General features: G+C 38.5%; 1 protein-coding gene and 1 pseudogene across 5 annotated transcripts in view; both read left to right on the top strand.

The window, feature by feature from the left end:
• Positions 1-330: 330 nt before the first annotated feature.
• LOC118995730 (eukaryotic translation initiation factor 3 subunit E-like) lies at positions 331-1758 on the top strand (annotated as a pseudogene).
• Positions 1759-6049: 4291 nt separating this feature from the next.
• The window catches only part of ABI3BP (ABI family member 3 binding protein), a 255288-nt gene continuing 240099 nt past the window's right edge, over positions 6050-21238 (top strand). For all 5 annotated transcript variants that reach the window (XM_037058952.1, XM_037058953.1, XM_037058951.1 and 2 more), the window contains exon 1: positions 6050-6237. In XM_037058952.1, coding sequence (XP_036914847.1) covers positions 6159-6237 — 79 coding nt within the window. In that variant the 5' untranslated portion in view covers positions 6050-6158. The remainder of the gene's footprint in view (positions 6238-21238) is intronic.

The raw sequence follows: 21238 nt of genomic DNA, 5'->3' as shown, positions 1-21238 counted from the left end.
GCATATATTTGGATATTATTAATTGTAGGTATAAAACCTTTTTAAATCTTTTAGCAACAGGAGATTAAATATTAGAGACTAAGAAATGAGAACTGATAAGTAAAGTGAGGGCACAGAATTTATGCCCAAGCTTTGAAAGACTTATGAGTTTTAGTGGAAGACTCATGTGAAATAATGGAATTAACATAGAACAATTAAAAAATCAAATGTGCAATGGCTTAAAAATATGCACTTACTTAGAGTAGTGTTCTGGATTCCTCCCACCTTTTACCTAGTTTCCCAAAGCAAAAATAAATAAAGAAATAATGCTGTTTTTTTTATAACTTTGGCATGATAGTGGAATACAAGTTGACTACTCATGTCCCACACTTTTTAGATGGGCACCTAGTCTTTCTGTTGCTTGAGCTTCTCTCTGTAAAGAAGATATATAATGAAAAAGAATTTTTACAAGGAAAAATGGATCTTCTTAGTGATGCCAACATAGTAGACTTTGCTGTGGGTGTATAGAAAAATCTTTATTCAGGTAGTATTCCTCATGCTTTGAAAGAAAAAAGAACCACAATAATTGCACAACTGAAACGGCTTCAGGCATGAGCAGAACCAACTGTGAAGGTGTTTGAAGACCCAGAAACTACCAGGAAAATGCAGTCAACCAGGGATGGTCAGATGCTGTTTCACCACCTTGCAGACCAGCATGGTTTTAAGCAGGAATATTTAGATACACTCTACCAGTATGCAAAATTCCAACATGAATGTGGGAATGAATCTGGAGCAGCAGAGTACTTTTACTCCCTCAGAGAGTTGATTTCAGCAACAGATAGAAATTCTTCAGTTCACTCTGGGGAAACTGGTCTCTGAAATCTTAACGCAGAATTGTGGTGCAGCCGTGGAAGACCTTATGCAGTGAAATGAGACCATACATAATAATTCTGTGAGTTCTCCACTCAAGTCTCTTCAGCAGCAAATACGGCTCATTCACTGGTCTCTGTTTTCTTCCACCACCCCACACGGTGTGATAATATTATTGATGTCTTCCTTTATCAGCCACAGTATCTTCAGATGGTGTGTCCACATATTCATCACTATTTGACTACAGTGGTCATAACAAACAAAGGCATTCAAAACTCCCAGCAGATGCTGAAAGATCTCATCAAAGTTGTTCAACAGGAGTCTTATATAAAGACCCAATTACAGAGTTTGCTGAATGTTTATATGTTAACTTTGACTTTGATGGGGCTCAGAAAAAGCTGAGGGAATGTGAATCTGTGCTTGTGAATGACTTCTTGGCAGCTTGTCTTGAGGATTTTATTGAAAATGCTTATCTCTTCCTGAGGCTTTCTTGAGGCTTTTGGTTGCATCCACCAGCGTATCAGCACTAATGTGTTGGCAGATCAACTGAGCATGACTCCAGATGAAGCTGAAAGGTGGATTAGAAATGAGAGACTAGATGCCAAGATTGATTATAAGTTAGGTCATGCAGTTATGGGTAACAATGCAGTTTCACTCTATCAGCAAAAGCCTTTCATTTGGAGGCCAGATGGAGGCCGTGAATGTTGAGAAGAAACTTGATCACAATAGTAGGTTAGAGGCTCCTAACTGAGCAACTCAAGATTCTGGCTGCTACCAAAGGACTATAAAGAAAAGACAAAAAAAAAAAAACAAACATAAAAGACAAATGAAATAATGAAGCCATTAAATAAAGGGTGAGATACATTTTAGAAACAACATATTGAGTATAAATTTTGGAAAATTGGAATAAAATTGGCTGTGTTTCATTAAAAAATAGGAACAATGCTATACAATCATTTTACCAAAATTCCACCAGTCTCTACTGTTGTGTAAAAAGAGAAAGCAGAGAACAGGTTCACAGACTCCCACTTTACACATTTAATGCATATTTGACACTGCTCCTGTGTTTGGAGTTTGTTTTTCAAAAACAAACTCACCCTTTTCCAGAAAGGGAAAAATAAAAGCAACTTACGAAAACCATATAAATTAGGACTCCAAGTAAAGTAAGCAAAAAATTAGGGTGGGGATGGAAAATAAAGCCAGGAATGATGCCAACACATGCACAGCACAAAGAGCTATACACTTAGTTTGGGTGGGGGACACGTTTGGCTCTGGTTTTCCAGCAGTCAGTACAGAATGAGAAAACTGGTTATGATGTCACAAAATAAATATAGTTGCTCAGAAAAAATTACAAACTTTTTTCACATAAAGAACAGTTAAAGTTTTTTTCTAGAGTTTTTATAAAGAGGATTCTATATGATTTAAATAAGCAATGCCTAGCAACACTCTCCCCATGCACAAATAGAGCTTCATGGCTGATTGTTATAGTGGCCTTGAATGCAGGTGATGGCCTGCATTATCTAATAAAATATTTTGGATTATCTAATAAAAGGATTATCTAATAAAATATTTTGGAATGAGCCAGTCTTGTTGTGAAGCTATATGAAAGGTTGAGATTTCACTGTACGTGCAAGCTCACATGCACGGTACATGGATGCTGGCAGGAGACACAACACTTCTGGGTCAAAGACAAAGGACTGTTTATTTACTCATAGCAATAGCAATAGCCTCAGTATTAGCACTTGTGCCAATTCTAGGAGCCCCCATTCCCTAGGGCAGCCCAAGGAGGTACAGGTGACATTTATACATGCCATAGGTTGCATTGTAGGCAAGCAGCCCTGAGCTGAGGGACCTTGAGTCTTTGATAATAGGAAGTGAGCGTGTATTCTCTTTGCTCCAGAGGGAAACTTTATTATTTGGGACACTAAACAAACTTCTATCTTCCAAGGCTCTTTTCTATAAAAACATTCTTGAAAAAATAGCCTGGAGCACAGGGAACCTGGAGCACAGGGAACAATGCCTCATCTCATTAGATGTACGGAACTGTGAGGGACACTTGGAGAATTGTCTCCCAACAACTGTACAAGCCAGTCACGCCGTAGCTTTCTCTGGGTGGATTCAGGGCTAACCCTTAGACTCTCTGGAGGAATTGATGACTTGTGCTTCACTGGAAGCCCTTACTTACTCATCATACTTACTGCATTCTTGTCACATGCACTCGGTACCGCGATAGACAAAAACAGCCATGCATGGTTCCTACCTTCACAGAATAAAGAATATATACATATATTTTATATGTTCTTTTTGGCAGTTCTTCCTAAATATTCTCTCATCAAGATTTTTAAAATAGAATTTTAAAAATATCGCAGTTAAGTCTATTTTTATTTTTCAATTTATGAAAACAGTGTTTCAAAATAAGATTATTGTTCTTTAACCATGTCGTACCACATTTAATTCTCAAAAAGGCCCTTTGAAATACATGACTTTTTCATCTCAGCATTACAGATAGGAAAAGTAAAAGGCATTATGTCTACTTTAAAGTCACAACACCTATCACAGCAGTTTTAGGTTCACAGCAAATTCACAGAAGATAGAGGTTTCTCATATACCTACTCCCTGGCCCCACGTGTGTGGAGATGGACCATCACCCTCCGCCCTTCCCATTACCACATTCCTACCAGAGTGGTGTGGTTCATGAGCCTAAATCGACACATGGTTGTCATCCAGGGTCTGTATTTTTCTATACAGTTCACTTTCAGTGCTATGCATTCTATGAATTTGAATAAATGTGTAAAACAGATATTGGTTAAGTCTATAATCTCACAGGCAATGGACCCTTATATTTCTGTATTTCCAGATAAATACAGACATGAGCGGCACTTGAACCAGGGCTTAGGGCTAGCATTTGCGGCATTCTGCTGTGACAACTGAGAGGCCTCACCGTGCGTCTCCAGTGTACCCACAGTCAGAGGGAAATTCTTGCCTGAAGATGGCCTTCGGGCCTCTAATGATTACATGACCACAGCTCTGAAGTTTTCTTCCATGTAGCACAGCACTTGGAGTTCCTCTGGGGTATTTGTCCACCTCCTGTTTGGGCTGGGACTCGGACATGACAGGAAGCATTTTGTTCCCTGAGAAGGTGAGATGTCTCCTCTGATGCTGTCTGTTTCTTTCCAATGTGCCCTCCCTGGTCTAAGGAGAGCTCCAAGCTTCTCAATGTCTTCACTGTCCTAAGGTAATAAACCATCTTTTTCTGGCAAAATAACTGGAGATTAGCCTTTATTTAATTAGCTCCCAGACAGTTTCAAACTGAAAATAATGATTGCTAATGTAGCCTGCAGGCCAAGCAGAGACTGATCCCATAATTCCATTACCTAACCTTCGGACCAGCCCCTCACACTGTTTTGAAGAACCAGCCTTCTTTTCACTATTTCTGCTGGGTTATTTACCCTCCCTTCCCCAGAAACCTGTCATTTCTCCTAACACAGTGGCCTCACCGGTTCAACTTAATGGCGATGGCATATAGGAGCAGACCCACAGTGCCAGCTGGATGAATGTCCAAACTCGGGTTTGAGAGAGCTGCCTAGTCAAGTAAAAAAATTAGAGATGAAAAAGACCCATTAAATAACCCAATCCCCTCAGCGGCCGGTGCCAGAACATTCCTACGGTGAAAGCTTACACTGGGCCAGCCCTGAATGACTTTAACAATGTGCCTTCTCACGCTTTATTTGGAAGACGGGGCTGTCTTTTCAATTTTTCTTTTTTCTTTGGTGAGTTTTTTGACCAGAATTTCATTTGACCAGGGAAATTTCATTTCCCTCAGCTACAGCAACCCTGTTTTCAGAGTCGATGTAAATGTACGGACAACAGTTAAAGTGATTTACCAGCCCAGCCATTCCAGCAATGCCTGTGTTCCAGGTCATGTGGCATAGGGGACAGCGGGCACACACAAATGTCAGAGGTGGAAGCACCTGCGTTAGAACCGCAGTTCTGTCTAATGGGGGGATTTATTATTGCTGTTTTCAGTGACTGTTGTTTATTAAATGCTTCCTGTGGGCCAGGTACTATGGTTAGTACTATCTAAAAAATTCTGCTAGCAAATTTATAAAATTGGTACTCTTATCTCTACTTTAGAACTTAAAGTTTAGTGATCAAGAGTGCTGGGTTAAATTGCCTGATTGAGGTGCTGTCTCTGTTGCTTACTAAAACTGTGACCTTGTGCCTGTCTCTTAACGTCTCCATGTCCAGTGATTTTTACCTATGAAGTAGAGGTGGTGACAACAACAGATTTGTAGGCTAACAGACTGCCTTGTAGGTTATTTTGAGGAACAAAGGTTTTAATATATGTGAACTGGTCAGATCACTGTCTGGCATGCAGCAAGCAGGTAACTGTAAGCAATGAACTATGGATGAAGAAACTTGTTCAAAGGCACACAGCATATAGATTTAAACTCTGGTCAGTTCTATTCCAACCAAAGCCCGTCCAAATGATCAACCGTTAGAGTGCCCTGGCTTTGTCAGGACAGTCAACCTGTCTAAGCTTCAGTTTTTCTCACCAGTAACATAGGGATCACACGGTATCTCCTACACAGCCACTGCACGGCATAATGTAGGCAAAAATACTGTTACAGAACATGGCCCAGAGCTGCACATAGTCAGTGACAGTGAATTTACTATGTCTCTACATCTACTGGATAGAGTATCTGTATTATACAATTCTCTGTGTGTATATGTATACATGTAAAATGAATAGCTACATAGCCTACTATTTACTCTTGAATGTTTCTCATAATAGTGGAACTTTAGAATGGTTCAAAGTATATTTTTTATGAGTTTACTCCCATTTAAAAGAAGAATTGGATTAGTGTACTAGATAATTAAAAACAGTTTTCTTCCTAATAAGGTTTTATTTTATATTTTCAACATTCCAATGGTTTTAAGTAGGTCTTTTCTGGATTTTTTTTTTTTTAGAATAGCTCAAACAATGTTTCAAAATTGCCTAAATACATTTTCTTTCATAAATATAGATTGACCATAAGTTTGATTTTTATATCACAGAGAAAGACACAGACAGTTCTAATCTAGCAGGAAATATTATGATATGTTTTCGCTGTTGTGCTTTTTTTTTTTTTTGGTATGTGTGTGAGAAAGGGTGTGATGTCATTCTGTCTCCACCCCCTGTGAGTAAGCCCACGGCAGAGCTCAGTGCAGCCGCCCGCCTGTCACTGGGAGACAGTCCACTTAAATGCAGCTCCAGAGCTGCGGGACACCCACCAGCATCAGTCCCCGTGTGAGGTGGCAAATGCAACATGCTCTCCAGCTTGGGGTGTCTACTTCTCTGTGGGAGTATTGCGCTAGCCCTGGGAAATGCACAGAAATTGCCAAAAGGCAAGTAGCTCTGATGTTTTGTGTTTTCAAAAGTAATTTTGAGATGCTTGTTTTTAAATGTTGATGTTAAATGGGATCTGCTTTACCAGATGGGGGTAATAGAGTTACATGGTGGAGAGTCAAAGTTCAAATGTGTGAAGGTGTTACTTAAACTTTACTTTTCTTTTCCCCACTGTGATGTACTTTTTATTTGGATCTCTTTATTACAAAAATGAAAATCAACTATTAGGTTCAGCAGATGTTTCACAGAAGCTTGAATGATATAGTTTCAAACTACAGTATTTGTATATTGGATCAAATTGTATAGGTGGGTATTGGAGTCATGTTAAAAAGAGTTGCTTGGTGTTTTTATCCCCCTTTCCAGAGACTAAACCAGTACTATCTTAAGGTTTTACAGAAGCTAATTCTTGACACTTTGGTGTAAAGCCCACCCCCACTGTTAACTCAGGCCATGCAGGATTCTAGGAACGGTGTGTAGGGTCATGTGCTACTTCACAGAGATGCTTTGCTCCAGTGGAGTTTGACGAGGGTTTCATCTGCTGGGCAGGACACTCCCCCCTTTCCTGGCTAAAGTGATCTCATTTTAGTGTTGGTATTTTGTTTACAAATGTCATCAGAAAAAAATAAAAAATTTGAAATTTAGACCCTAAAAGCAATCTTTTAAGCCCATCAGCACCCAAACAAGAGCTTTTCTCTCTTCTGTCTTTGAATATAAATGTTACATGTGCTTTTTTGTACCTTGGCAAAGGCACTTTTCTAAGCCAACTCCAGGTCTGAGAAGGCTTTTTCGGCTGCGGACTGCTGTAGTCAGCAGGATTAGGAAAAACAGGCTGAAACTTACCATATAGGGATCATGGAAAATACTGGAGGTAATGCACAGCAACAGGCTTGTCAAAAACCTGGGTGTGTATACAATCAGAGAGAAAGATTGTGAGTGTCTGAATATCCAAAAGACCCTTCCCAGGTCCCCCCTGTGGATAGTATACTCCCAGATCATCTTGTCCCAAGTGAAAATTGTCTCCTGAGTGTGTTACATGAAAGTTGAATCTGGAATCTGTGATGGCTGAAGGATTTGGCTAATTGATATTTTACATGATCACGTAAAAAGAAACCAAAAAGGGCAAAGTAAACCTTATCAACTCTGATTGGATAATTATGCAAAGGAAAATAAAAGCAAGTACACACTATTAGATTTTTATTTTCTGTCAAGAATTTTGTTCTTTGATCATAGTAGAAGTGTTTCAATCAATCAATTATGAGCCACAAACCTTCAGAATTAATTGTTCCTGGTGCTGAAATATTTAATAAGGACATACAGTTTGAGAGGAACCTGGGAGTTTTCTCAGGCTCGATTTCTTACCTTGGTTTATTTTGCCTTGTACTCACTGGGCAGAGATGGTAGCCGCAATTTTCTTACTGCAGACTTCTGTAAGTTCCAAGTGCTTTAATTACCGTGTTGCAATCACTGGATATGCATCTCTTGACATTGCTTTCCTTTCTTTGTTACGGCTTTAAAAAAAAGTTGTCGAAACAGCCATGAAATCTTTGGTTATTCTGTTACACTTTAATCCAGAGTATTTTTATTCAGGCTTCTTTTGCACTTCCTGAAAATATCCATCATTCTGGTAATATAGAATAAAAGGAAGTCTCCTTGTCTGTAATGCTGTATTTTTTCTTTACTGTGAAAGCTACTGAGAAACTTTCTTTTAGCTCAAGTTGCCTTTCTCAAATTTATCTCAGGGGCGTGTACCGCCCTCACAGTGGATCGCCCCGGCATCTGCTCTCTTCTGGTGACTGGGGAAGCGCTGCTGCTTTGTCTGCTTCTGGAGAGTCACAGTGAACCTGGGGATTTTACAGCTTCTGAGAACTGTAGTTAAGAAACCTGTCCAAGTTTTTAAACCTATTGTTTCCCAAACTCATTTGCCTAAGACTGCTTTTCTAGTGGAATAGCTATGATATCTTTTTAAAATATATTTAAAAATAATATTCTTTATTGTGTAAGTGAAAACAGGGTATGATTCATATTCTTTTTAAAAATTTATTTTAATTGTTGTTCAAGTACAGTTTTCTGTCTTTTACTTCCATCCCAGCCCATCCCCAGCCCTCCCCACCTCCCTCACATTTCCACCCCCCTTAGTTTTTGTCCATGTGTCCTTTATACTTGTTCCTGTAAATCCTTCCCCTTTTTCCCCTGAAATTCCCTCCCCTCTCCCCTCTGGTCACTGTCAGCCTGTTCCATATTTCAGTGTCTTTGGTCATATTTTGCTTGCTTGTTTGTTTTGTTGTTTAGGTTTCTGTTTAGGTTTCTGTTAAAGGTGAGATCANCTCATTTGGGACTGCTTTTCTAGTGGAATAGCTATGATATCTTTTTAAAATATATTTAAAAATAATATTCTTTATTGTGTAAGTGAAAACAGGGTATGATTCATATTGTTTTTAAAAATTTATTTTAATTGTTGTTCAAGTACAGTTTTCTGTCTTTTACTTCCATCCCAGCCCATCCCCAGCCCTCCCCACCTCCCTCACATTTCCACTCCCCTTAGTTTTTGTCCATGTGTCCTTTATACTTGTTCCTGTAAACCCTTCCCCTTTTTCCCCTGAAATTCCCTCCCCTCTCCCCTCTGGTCACTGTCAGCCTGTTCCATATTTCAGTGTCTTTGGTCATATTTTGCTTGCTTGTTTGTTTTGTTGTTTAGGTTTCTGTTTAGGTTTCTGTTAAAGGTGAGATCATATGGTATTTGTCTTTCACAGCCTGGCTTATTTCGCTCAGCATAATGCTTTCCAGTTCCATCCATGCTGTTGCAAAGGGTGGGAGCTCCTTCCTTTCTGCTGCATAGAATTTCATTGTGTAAATGTACCATAGTTTTTGGATCCACTCATTTACTGACAGGCACCTAGGTTGCTTCCAACACTTGGCTATTGTCAATTGTGCTGCTATGAACATTGGGGTGCATAGGTTCTTTTGGATTGGTGTTTTAGGGTTATTAGTTTATAATCCTAGCAATGGAATTGCTGGGTCAAAAGGCAGATCCATTTTTAGTTTTCTGAGAAATTCCATACTGATTTCCATAGTGGTTGTACTAGTCTGCAAGCCCACCAACAGTGAACTAGGGTCCCCTTTTCTCCACAACCTCTCCAACACTTGTTGTTGGTTGATTTGTTTATGATGGCCATTCTGACCAGTGTGAAGTGGTATCTCATTGTAGTTTTAATTTACATCTCTCTGATAGCTAGCCATAGTGAGAAGCTTTTCATGTGTCTCTGGATCTTCTGTATGTCCTCCTTGGAGAAGTGTCTGTTCAAGTCCTTTGCCCACTTCTTAATTGGGTTGCTTGTCTTCTTAGAATGGAGTCGTGTGAGTTCTTTGTATATTTTGGAGATTAAACCCTTGTCTGAGGTACTGTTGGCAAATATGTTTTCCCATACAGTTGGTTCTCTTTTTATTTTAATACTGTTTCCTTTAGCCATGCAGAAGCTTTTAATTTTGATGAGATCCCATTTGTTTATTCTTTCCTTTATGTCCCTTGCTCTAGGGGACATGTCAGTAAAAATGTTGCTGCATGAAATATCTGAGATTTTCCTGCCAATTGCTCTCCTCTAGGACTTTAATAGTGTCATGGCTTATATTTAATCTCTTATCCACCTTGAATTTATTTTTGTGCATGGTGTAAGTTGGTGCTCCAGTTTCATTTTTTGCATGTAGCTGTCCAGTTCTCCCAACACCATTTGTTGAAGAGGCTATCTTTACTCCGTTTTGTGTTGCTGCCCCCTTTGTCAAATATTAATTGACCATAGAGACTTGGGTTTATTTCTGGAGTCTCTGTTCTGTTCCATTGGTCTATGTGCCTGTTTTTATGCCAGTACCAGGCTGTTTTGATTACAGTGGCCTTGTAATACAGTTTGATATCAGGTATTGTGATCCCTCCTACTTTGTTCTTCTTTCTCAAAATTACAGCAACTATTCGGGGTCATTTATAGCTCCATATAAATTTTTGAAGTGTTTGTTCTATGTCTGTGAAATATGCCATTGGTACTTTAATAGGTATTGCATTGAATCTGTAAATTGCTTTGGGTAGTATGGACATTTTTATGATGTTAATTCTTCCAATCCATGAACACGGTATGTGTTTCCATTAGTTTGTGTCTTCCTTGATTTCTTTCTTCAGTGTTGTGTAGTTTTCTGCATACAGGTCTTTAACCTCCTTGGTTAGATTTATTCCTAGGTATTTTATTTTTCTTTTTGGTATATCAAATGGGACTTTTTTCTTTATTTCTGCTTCTGCTGTTTTATTGTTGGTATAGAAAAATGCCTTTGATTTCTGAATATTGACTTTGTAACCCAGTGTTTTGCCAAATTCGTTTATTAGGTTGAACAGGTTTTTGGTGGAGTCTATAGAGTTTTCTATGTACACTACCATGTCATCTGCAAACAATGACAGTTTTGTTTCCTCCTTTGTGATTTGGATGCCTTTTATTTCATTTTCTTGTCTGATCACTTGTTAGAGGCATTCTTTCAACAGAACACCTTTGGGGAAATGCTGAAGTAAACAAGAAAAAAGATGATAATGCTTTCTCTTCTTCCTTTCTACTATAGCATCAGTTAAATATCATTTGTGATTTAACAAAAGAATAGAATTTTGGAGCTGGAAGGGACACTAATGATCACCTAGTATGGTGGTTCCCAGACCTTTGGGTTTCTGAATTAGTAAAAATACACATGTATTCTTAATATCAGGGTCCTCTTATGGAAGACATACTTGAATTTTGCCATCCAAGGATGTCAAAGGGGAAACGTTCCCCTCATTCATTAAAAACAAACCACTTTAACAGATCTATAAAATAAATAAATTTATGCAAATATATCCACTGTTCTAATTTTTCTCATTTCACTGCAGACTTAACAAACTCCATCACAGGTCAACATTTGTAGCTATTGGCCTAGTGTAACCATGTGTTTTACAAATAAAGGCACCCAATGGCAGGGATGGTTAGTAACTTTCCACACGGTTCTATTTGAGATGTATTATCTAATACACAGATATATAATATATAGATATTTAATCCATATTTGGTTATAAGAAAAAGAAAAAATCACTTGTTGTATGTCTTTGCCTGTTTGCATATCTAGCTACATACTTATAGAAAATAAATTAGAAGAGTCTTGCTTCTTTTTAAAAGCTTAAATTAGAGACTATTATTAACAGACTTCTCTCCACTTTTCAATGATTATGTTCTTTGGTAAATCATCTACCTCTGCTGAGTCTCAGTTTTCTCATCTGTAAAGTGGGAATAATGTTAACAATCTTGTGGTATTTTAGGATTAAATGAAATAAGAGATGCAAAGCTTTTAGTAAAGAGTCTGGTACATAACAGGTATTCATTCAATAAATATTTATTGGGTCACAAAAAAGTGGGTTAATATTGGAAAAATATGCATGCAAATAATACATGCTCTTTTGTCCAAACTGTCAGATAATCTCTCAGAGGATAAAAAATGTGGTAACATGTTCTTGGCAGAAAGCTGGAGCAAGGAAATAAGCATTGCTCTACAATGAGAGAAGACCTGACCACTGTCAACACAGTGTTTGATTGTCTAATTCAAACACTCCTCTTCTCTATGGAAATCAGCACCTTTGCCTTAAGATCACCTTTTCCCTGGGGATTGGTAAGGCCTCATGGAGACTCTCGGAGAGATGGTGTTGAAGTTGTTTTTCAGGAGAGAAATAAGCTATAACATACAGGCCTTAGAGAAGAATTACCAATTGTTTCACACCTTTGAAAGTCCCCATAATCCCACTACCTCTCAGAATCTATATTCTTGGCACCGTATAGCTTTTTCCCCCCTGGAGTACAGGCTAAAATAAAAGCCACAGAGAACACTATATAGTGATGGGAGCCAAAGAAAACTTATGAGACATGAGGGGCTTGACACACCTCTTTGCAGAAAATCCTGTGTAATCAGCCAGAAGGCAAAGGCTACTATTTCTAGCCAACTCCATCAGTTCTCCTGAGGCATGTGGGAGGAAAGCCACAGAGGCTTACACATCCAAGATACAAATGTAATCAGATGGGCCGAGGACAAGAGGCTCTTGGGAGTGACTTTTGGCATGTGGCAGAAGAAAGAGGCATCTGGCTCTTTGCCTCGAGTTCTTACCTGACAAGGTAGAGATCTCTGACTCTCCAAGGACAAAACACACAGGAGCAGATGATAATAACAATAACTTTCATAGCTATTAATAACAGCTATTATTATCACAGATAACATCCTTTGATCTCATGTTGGTTGTGATAATTTAGGGCTAAATATTTTTAATGTGGAAAATCTAACTAAATTCTTAAAGCTTTCCTATGAAGCAGATAATTTGTTATTCTTATTTTATAGAGCATAAAATCATGTGCCTCAGAGTGCTGAAGTGATTTGCCCAAAATTGCAAAGCCAGCAAGTGGTAAAAGACCATACCTTTAATTTCTGTGTAGTATCACTTCCCTGCTGTATCTAAATATATGTTAATTTGTTCAAGTACCAAATTATAGTCTGTGTACCTGCAGAGCAACTGAGTCTGAGAACACATAGCTTGGCATCTCTCTGCAGGTAGCTGATCAGTTAATGTAAGACACCGGGATGTATGGGCATAATAAGTGAGATTATCATCTGATTTGAGAGAAGTAAAAACAGCTTTGAGAACAAGCAGAAGAACCCAATCTGGACAGAAGGATCAAGAGTTATAAGACAATATGGCACCCAAGGAAAGGCGTAGAAGACAAATCCAAGTTAGGGCAAAGGATGGTGGCTAAGAGGTGAGCAGCCTTCCCAACATGGATGAGTATAGGGCCAGACCCAGGCAGCACCCAGGGGCTGGAGCTCAGTAGGTGTTAAAGAACTCAGAGGGGAAGCCAGGACGCAGTGGTCCACACGGGCTGCAACTTTGTCTTCCTTGTCTTGATCTACCTTAACTCCCAAAGATGATTACACTGAGGCAGTAGAAGCCTGTCTTTAAAGAGAAGGGCTTCTACATCTTGATTTGTAAACTTTTCCAGCCACCAACTGGGGTATGGCTCTCATTGTCCATGAAGCCTTCCCAACCTCATTTTGACAAACCAAGAATGTGTCACTCAAGGGCTCAGTCCCTTTCTTTAAAGGGTAACTGGTACTCTCGAGGGGCCAGAGAGGATTTTTTTTTCTTTTAAGGCAGGGAGATTGTGGGTGAAGAGGAAAATGATGAGGAGTATAAGCCTAGAAGGAAGTGTTCTGCTATTACTTAAGTAATATGTATTTATGTATTGGTGGGACTGCATTGAAGAGTAGACTGAAAAAAATTGTTCCACTCCCCCCCCCCCAAAAAAAAGAAAGAAAAAACAAGCAAAATAACAAGTTTGAAATCAAAGAGAATTACTTTAGTATCTTTTATAGCTCTAATTTTGGGGGGCAGTTTTATTGATGTGTTTGTCTATTCAAGCACTATTTATTGAGCGTCTACTAGCTAACACTGAGATCCATCCCAGCGATAAAAAACCTTGTATTAGGAATGTAAAAATTGATCAAGTATAATTTGTTTTGGTACTAAAACAATCATGTTTAGAACCCCAGGTTTGAAAACAAGGCTTCCCTAGCCATGTAGTGCAGATGGTTAGAGCGTCGTCCGATACACCGAGGTTGTGTGTTCAGTGTCTGGCCAGGGCACAGAGAAACAAGCAACCAAAGAATGCCTAAATAAGTGCAACAACAAATTGATGTTTTCCTCTCTTTCTCTCTCTGCTCTAGCCTCTGTTTCTCTAAAATCAATAAAAATAATTTAAAAATTACATTTTCCTGTGTTAATCTCACATTTACTAGTTTACTGTATTAATGAAAAGACAGTTAAAATGGTTTTGTAGGTTAGTGTCAGTTGACAGAAGATGTGTCTAAGACAAAAACATAAGATGTCTGATGAAGGGAGGGGCATTCAGGGATGTGACCAACCGTTCTATCTGGGTCACCATCCTCAAAAATATTTTCCTTTTTCCTGTCCCTTGCTTGTCATTTCTAAAAGTAGGTATAAAAGAAAGAATATGGAAAGTAAGTATATAAACTTAATAAAAGTGATCTAAGAACAACTATAAAATTAAAAAATAGATAAGAATCTATGTGAGAGATTACTAGAATAGTAAAGTACAAAATGTAAAATAAATAGTATTAACTAAAGAAGGAACATGCTAAAATAGAAAAACAATGCTTGAAATACATATATTCTATTAAAATAATGTTTAAGAATATGATAAGCCCTGACCAGTATGGCTCAGTGGGTTGGGTGTTGTCCCGCAAAGTGAAAGGTCACTGGTTTGGTTCCCAGCCAAGGCACGTCCTGGGCTGTGTGGGCCAGGTCCCTGGTTGTGGGTGTGTGAGAGGCAACCAATCAATGTTTCTTTGGCACATTGATGTTTCTCTCCCTCTCTTTCTCCTTGCCTTCCTCTCTCTCTAATAATAAATAAATAGAATCTTTAAAAAAAGAATACAGTAATTAACCATATTGTTATGTATCAGGTATGGTGTTTAATGCTAAGTGTTTATATAAATGATCTCATTTTATTCTTATGCCTATGAAATATATATTACTATGCCCATTTCACAGATGAAGAACTAAGCCTAAGGAGTAAGTTAGTTACCTATTGCTGCATAAAAAGTTGCCACAACTTTAGCAGCTTAAAACAACACATTTATTATTTCACAGTTTCTAAGTATTAAGAGTCTGATCTGGTTTAGCTGGGTCCTCTCCTTTGAGGTTTCTCATAAGGCTGTAGCAAAGGGGCTGGCCAGGCCGGGGGTCTCATCTGAAGGCTTGACTGAGAAAGGACCTACTTCCCAGTCTTATGGTTGTTGATAGCATTCAGTTCCTTGACAATTGTTGGTTTTTGGGCCTCATTTCTGCACCAGCCATTGACCAGAGATCACCCAAATTCTTTGCCACGTGTGTTTCTCTATTGTGGCCACTTGCTTTACCAAAGCATACAAACCCTGATGAGTCTGCAAGCAAGGTGAAAATTATAATCTTAAATAGTTTAATCATAAAGTGACAGGACAAGTTTTTTGTCATATTCTCTGAGGTAAAAAAGCAGAATTTATTATAAAATGTTGTGTATCTATTCTTACATGTTTAAACTTTAGTCACCTTCAAAATACTCTCCACTTGATGCATTACACCCATCAAAAGGTTTTTTCCACTGCTCAAAATACTTTTTGAACTCATCAATTTCCATGCCTTTTAGTATCTTTGCTGTTTTTTGTTTCACTTCATTTACATCAACAAAACATTTCTCTTTGAGGACTTTTTTCATCAGGGAAACAAACAAAAAAAAGGTGCTCAGAGCAAGATTGGGTGAATAGGGGGAGCATATGACCCCCTGGAATCATGCCATTTTTTTTTATCAAAAACTGCCACACTCAGTGCAGTGTGAGCAGGGGTGCTCACAAATCGCCCATCATGAAATGGGCAAATGCATTGTCTTCCCCCAAAATTCACTGAAGTAGAACATAGCCTCTCACAAACACAGCAGCCGGTATACTGTTACAGATGGGTTCCTAGAACACCCAGCAGGGGAAACTTGTACTACAAGGGGCCCATGATCCAGAAAACAATCCCAGTTTGTTGAGGTCCCCACTCATATTTGTTATAAGCAACTCACAGGTCCTATCACACAAGGAAGTGAATGCAGGAGGAGGCAATTATTAGGGCTTATCTTAGAGTCCACCCACAATAAAAATGGCCAGTAGTTGCTTGAAGTCACATGACTACAAAGTGATATAATAGAACTATGAATACAGAAAATCTAACTCCAGAGAATATATTAGTTGGAACATTAATACCCCATTCACTTACCACAGAATTGAGTCTTTAGTGACAGATGCTTGGCAGGCAAACTGCCAATTTGTCTCCTTCCATGGTTAGAGTCTATTCTAGGAAATTTCTGAAAGTTGACATAAATATCTTAAGAGTGCAAAGATTCAAGGTGAAAAGCACCCTATGTGGACCTTATTTTCTGTGTGCAAGTACCCAGTCAAAGAATTGAGAGCCCAGAAATAAACCCACACATATGTAGGAAAATTTCAACAAGGGCCAGAAACAATGCAGTGATACTGGGAAAATTGAAAGGCTACGTGCAAAAGAATGAAACTAGACAACTTTTTGTCCCCATGTACAAAAATTAACTCAAAGTGAATAAAAAATCTAAATGTTAGACTTGAAACAATAAATTACATAGAAAAAGCATAGGTACTAAACTTATACACCTTGGTCTTAGAGAAGATTTTGTGAATTTGACCCCATAGATAAGGGAAGTAAAAGCAAAAAGCAAAAATGAGTGGGGCTATATCAAACTAAAATGCCTCTGCACAGGAAAAGAAATTGCCAATGAAACAAAAAGGCAACCACTCAAATGGGAGATATTTGCAAACAATGGCTCTGACAAGGAGTTAATATTTAAAATATATCAATAACTCATACAATTCAATACCAAATAAACAATCCATTTAAAAATCGGGCAGAGAACCTGAACAGATACTTCTCCCCCAAAGGCATACAAATGGCCAGCAGTTACATGAAAAGATGTTCAACTTCACTAGCTATTAGGGAAATGCAAATCAAAACGACAATGAGATACCACCTCACCATGTCCAAATGGCTGTTATCAACAAGACAGGTAAAAACAAGTGTTGGAGAGATTGTGAAGAAATAGGAACTCTTACTCACTGCTGGTGGGAACGTAAACTGGTAAGTAACTGTAAGAAACAGTAAGGAGGCTCCTCAAAAAATAAAGAATAGAGTTACTATGTAACCCAGCAACCTGTCTTCTGGGTATCTACTTGAAAAATTTGAAAGCATTCATTTATTCTCAAAGATATGTGCACCCCTATGTTCACTGCAGCATTATTCAAGGTGGCCAAGACATGGAAATAACCGAACTGTCCTCTGATAGATTATATAAAGATAAAGATGTGACACATATGAGCAACGGCATACTACTCAGCCATAAGAAAAGATGAAATGCAGCCATTTGCAATAACAAAGATAGATCTTGAGAATATTATGCCAAATGAAATGACTCAGGTAGAAAAAGTTAACCATATGATTTCACTCATATGTGGGACATAAACTGAAAGCAACAAATGAACAAGAAAAACAAATTTATAGATACAGATAGCAGTATGGTGTTTACCAGAGGGAAAGGGGGTGAGAGTGTAGTAAGGGGTGAGGGAGGTCAAATATATGGTGATAGCAGAAGATTTGACTGGGTAGTGGGCACACAATGCAATATACAGATCACGCATCACAGAAATGTACACTGAAATCTCTATAATCTTATTAACCAATGTCACCTCAATGAATTTAATAAAAAAGAATCCAGTCAATGCCCAGATTTCTGTGTTGATTTCTTCTGTGGTACATCAAGTGTGGATAGATAGCCCATGTAGAGACATATGCAAAATAAATTCCCTCCAAATAGAAACTCTGTCTTTTATTGTTAGAATCAGATACCATCATCTCTCAAATAAAAACAAAATGAAGGCCCTGGCTGGTGTAGCTCAGTGGACTGAGCGCGGGCCTGCGAACCAGAGGATCGTGGTTTGATTCCCAGTCAGGGCACATGCCTGGGTTGCAGGTCGGTTCCCTGCAGGCCAACTCCCAGCAGGGGATGCACGAAAGGCAACCATTCATTGATGTTTCTCTCCCTCTCTCCTTCCCCTCTAAAGATAAATAAATAAATAAAATCTTAAAAAAAACAAAACAAAATGAAGACAAAGTGAAAATTTTATTTAACAAAAGTTACAAATATGAAGCAATTAACACCTATGAAGTTGGTGGTATAGTTCCCATAAAAATGTGTTCTGAAACATGTGTGAGTGGCTTTTCCAGCAGGTGGAGTTGCTGTAAGGTCAAATTAAAGTTCTGTTTGGAGGAGGAAAGTATACTTCAATCAGTGGGAGTGATGGAGACAACTGGATAAGTTAAAGGAGCTTCTTTCAGATCTTTTTTGGTGTTAATGCAACAATTCTTCCAGACACTCTAGTAATCAAAACATAAAATTTAGGTTATACACAGAATATATTCTTAATGTGACATCCAGAAGCTTGTAGAATTAATACTAGAATACCCTAGTATTAGTGGGGTTTTTCCTATAGCCCACAGTCTCCTGTGCTGAGGTGTTCCCAAAGGTCTAGGAGGTGCATAGTAAGAAGTGCCGTGAACTTCAAGTTCTCAGGCTACGACGTTGTGAAAGTTCTGTAGATAGTGAGGCTGAATTAGGGCTGAATCCACTGCTGTACTGTTAGCTCGAGTCCCCTACCAAGAACCTTCCACAGTGAGATTTTTAGAGTGTATGGTAGGTTTTTCTGATCTATCAAAACCCTGGCTGCATTCCCAGTGATTCTGATAGAAATGTGAGAGCCCTGAAGCTAGTCTGAGGCTTCTAGGTCCTCCTGGTTTAGCCAGCACACACTATAAAGTCAACTAAAGTTCCTCCCTGTGAAAGTCTGAAGAGGAAGTAGGTATGTCACCTTTATAGAAGGTTCATTATCCAGTCATGAGCTATATATTTAAAGCCCATACATAAGAAAACAAGACTTAATTCAATCACTCCAAGCACCTTCTGATCAGATTAGACATTAATGTTACAGAAAATTGAGGTCCAGTTCAAGCCTCACCTGTAATACAGCAATTCAATATTTTCTTTAAAAACAAGTTTAACTCTGAGTACAAATACTATAATTTCCATCCCAAGAGTTGTAACCCTCACTGCGCATTAGAATAACTGAAGCCTTCAAAACTATCGGTACTGTTCTGTCATCCTATTGAGTTGTGATTTCACTGGTCTGAGGAGGGAGAGTTTTAGAAAGTCCTCAGGTGATTCCACTGTGGCCCAAGTTGGGACCACTGAGCAACTGTTTTTGAAAATTTGCATGCCTAAGTGATCGATAAATCTTTCTGGGTGAGTTCAGGGTAAAATTTAAAAGTTGCAAATAAATTATTGTGTTATGTAAGTTTTAATAGTAATTTAAAACCGATTTTTATTTTTTTTGCTGCTTTGTTCCAGGATTTTAAAGCATTATTTTTAAAAATTTTGAGATTTTTCTTCTCAAACTATACAAAACAAAGAAATATTTATAATTGAGATTAACACTTGGTTTTGGTTTTATAGGTGCTAATCTCTACTTTTATAAAATCTCAGAAGCCAGATTTGAGAAGCTATAGTAGATTGTGTTTTTCAGGACTGAACTTACATCTGTTCATTTTGTGGTTCAATTAACATTTTAAAAATATTATTGTATTAGCATTACAAAGATAAGCGAGACATTGCCTACCTTCAAAGAGTTGAAATTAGCTATATTTAAAACTACTTGGCCACGCAAAAGTAATTTTCTTTTAGATAAAACCTGGTGTCTTAATTCTTCAGCCAAAATTTGCAGGAGTTAAGTTATTCCATATTCCATATGATATATATAAATGAAATATATAAACGAAAAATATCATATCATACATCATATGATATATATAAATGAAAAAAAATGAACTCAAGCAATATATTAAAAACAGCAAAGCACCCCATGATCTCAGATAATGCAAAATACAGACGTTAAGGAAATGTTTAGTCAATTTCCCTATTCAGAGGGTCAAGATTACTTGACATGCCTTTGGAAATGGTTCCTTTAGCTGAGCATGTTACTACAACATATACATACATCCCAGCTCATCTTCTTTCTGTTTTATGTTAAGGAAAATTTGTGAGAATGTAACATGGTTTGTAATCCGAAACTTATTCCGCTGTCTCTCCAATACAGTGAAAGGTCTTTCTGCTCTCAGTGGAAAACGAACCCTGCTAGGACATAGCTTGGGGGTGCTTTGCTTTCCACAAATTGCTAAAGTGGTGTTCCTGATTTCCTTTCCCTTTAAAAGCCTCCTTTGATTTTTCCATTCTGTTAGCTATACAAAAACTTTGTGGTTTTCCAAGGGCCCTGCTGAGAGTCCACTGTGCATGTGTGTGTGTGGGTGTGCAAGACCTAGCAGGCTTTCCTTCTCTGAGAGCAGCGGAAATCTGTCGTTGAAGGAGAGGTTTGGGGTGGCTGCCAAGGTCACGCTGGCAGAGAACTCTGGAATTCAGTGCTGTCGCAGACATACTGGCAGGGGATGCCGGACAGCGCTTCCTTCTCCTTTCACTTTCCCAAATGGAGTTACAGCTATCTCTAGGCGTCAATCTATGACAAGGTATCATAATCTGAAGAATACGCCCTCCCTTCCTCTCCTGACTCATCCTCTTCAAATACCCGACTGACCCTGTTGTCATGGGGTGATTCCCTAATAGCTCCCCAATAGCTTANAGCGGAAATCTGTCATTGAAGGAGAGGTTTGGGGTGGCTGCCAAGGTCACGCTGGCAGAGAACTCTGGAATTCAGTGCTGTCGCAGACATCCTGGCAGGGGATGCCGGACAGCGCTTCCTTCTCCTTTCACTTTCCCAAATGGAGTTACAGCTATCTCTAGGCGTCAATCTATGACAAGGTATCATAATCTGAAGAATACGCCCTCCCTTCCTCTCCTGACTCATCCTCTTCAAATACCCGACTGACCCTGTTGTCATGGGGTGATTCCCTAATAGCTCCCCAATAGCTTACAATTGGAAGATGTAATACCATTGAGGTTTAGTCTAATCTGTTGTTCCATTGTGAATTGGGAAGGTAAATATTGGAAAATAGCAATAGGGGCTAGTGGGTAAAGTGCAGTACAGTAGTAAATGTGAGCCTGGGCACATGTCCTGGCCTTCAACATCAGATTTTCTTCCTTGAAAAAAAGGGGAATAATAAAAATGACAGTTCTTTTTTTAGCCTCCACTAATAAATATTAATATCAGGATGACTTCAGTGGACTTTTTGGTAGTTACTTTATTAACCTAAGTAAAAATAAAAGGAGATGTGAGGAGGGACAAGAAACATTTTTCTTTAACTTTTTTTTTCAATTAGTTGACATTCAATATTAT

Source organism: Sturnira hondurensis, unplaced genomic scaffold, assembly GCF_014824575.4.
Source record: "Sturnira hondurensis isolate 20B ecotype Veracruz unplaced genomic scaffold, ASM1482457v3 Scaffold0010428, whole genome shotgun sequence".
In the NCBI taxonomy this organism is placed as follows: domain Eukaryota; kingdom Metazoa; phylum Chordata; class Mammalia; order Chiroptera; family Phyllostomidae; genus Sturnira; species Sturnira hondurensis.
This window is presented reverse-complemented; position numbering and strand designations above follow the sequence as displayed.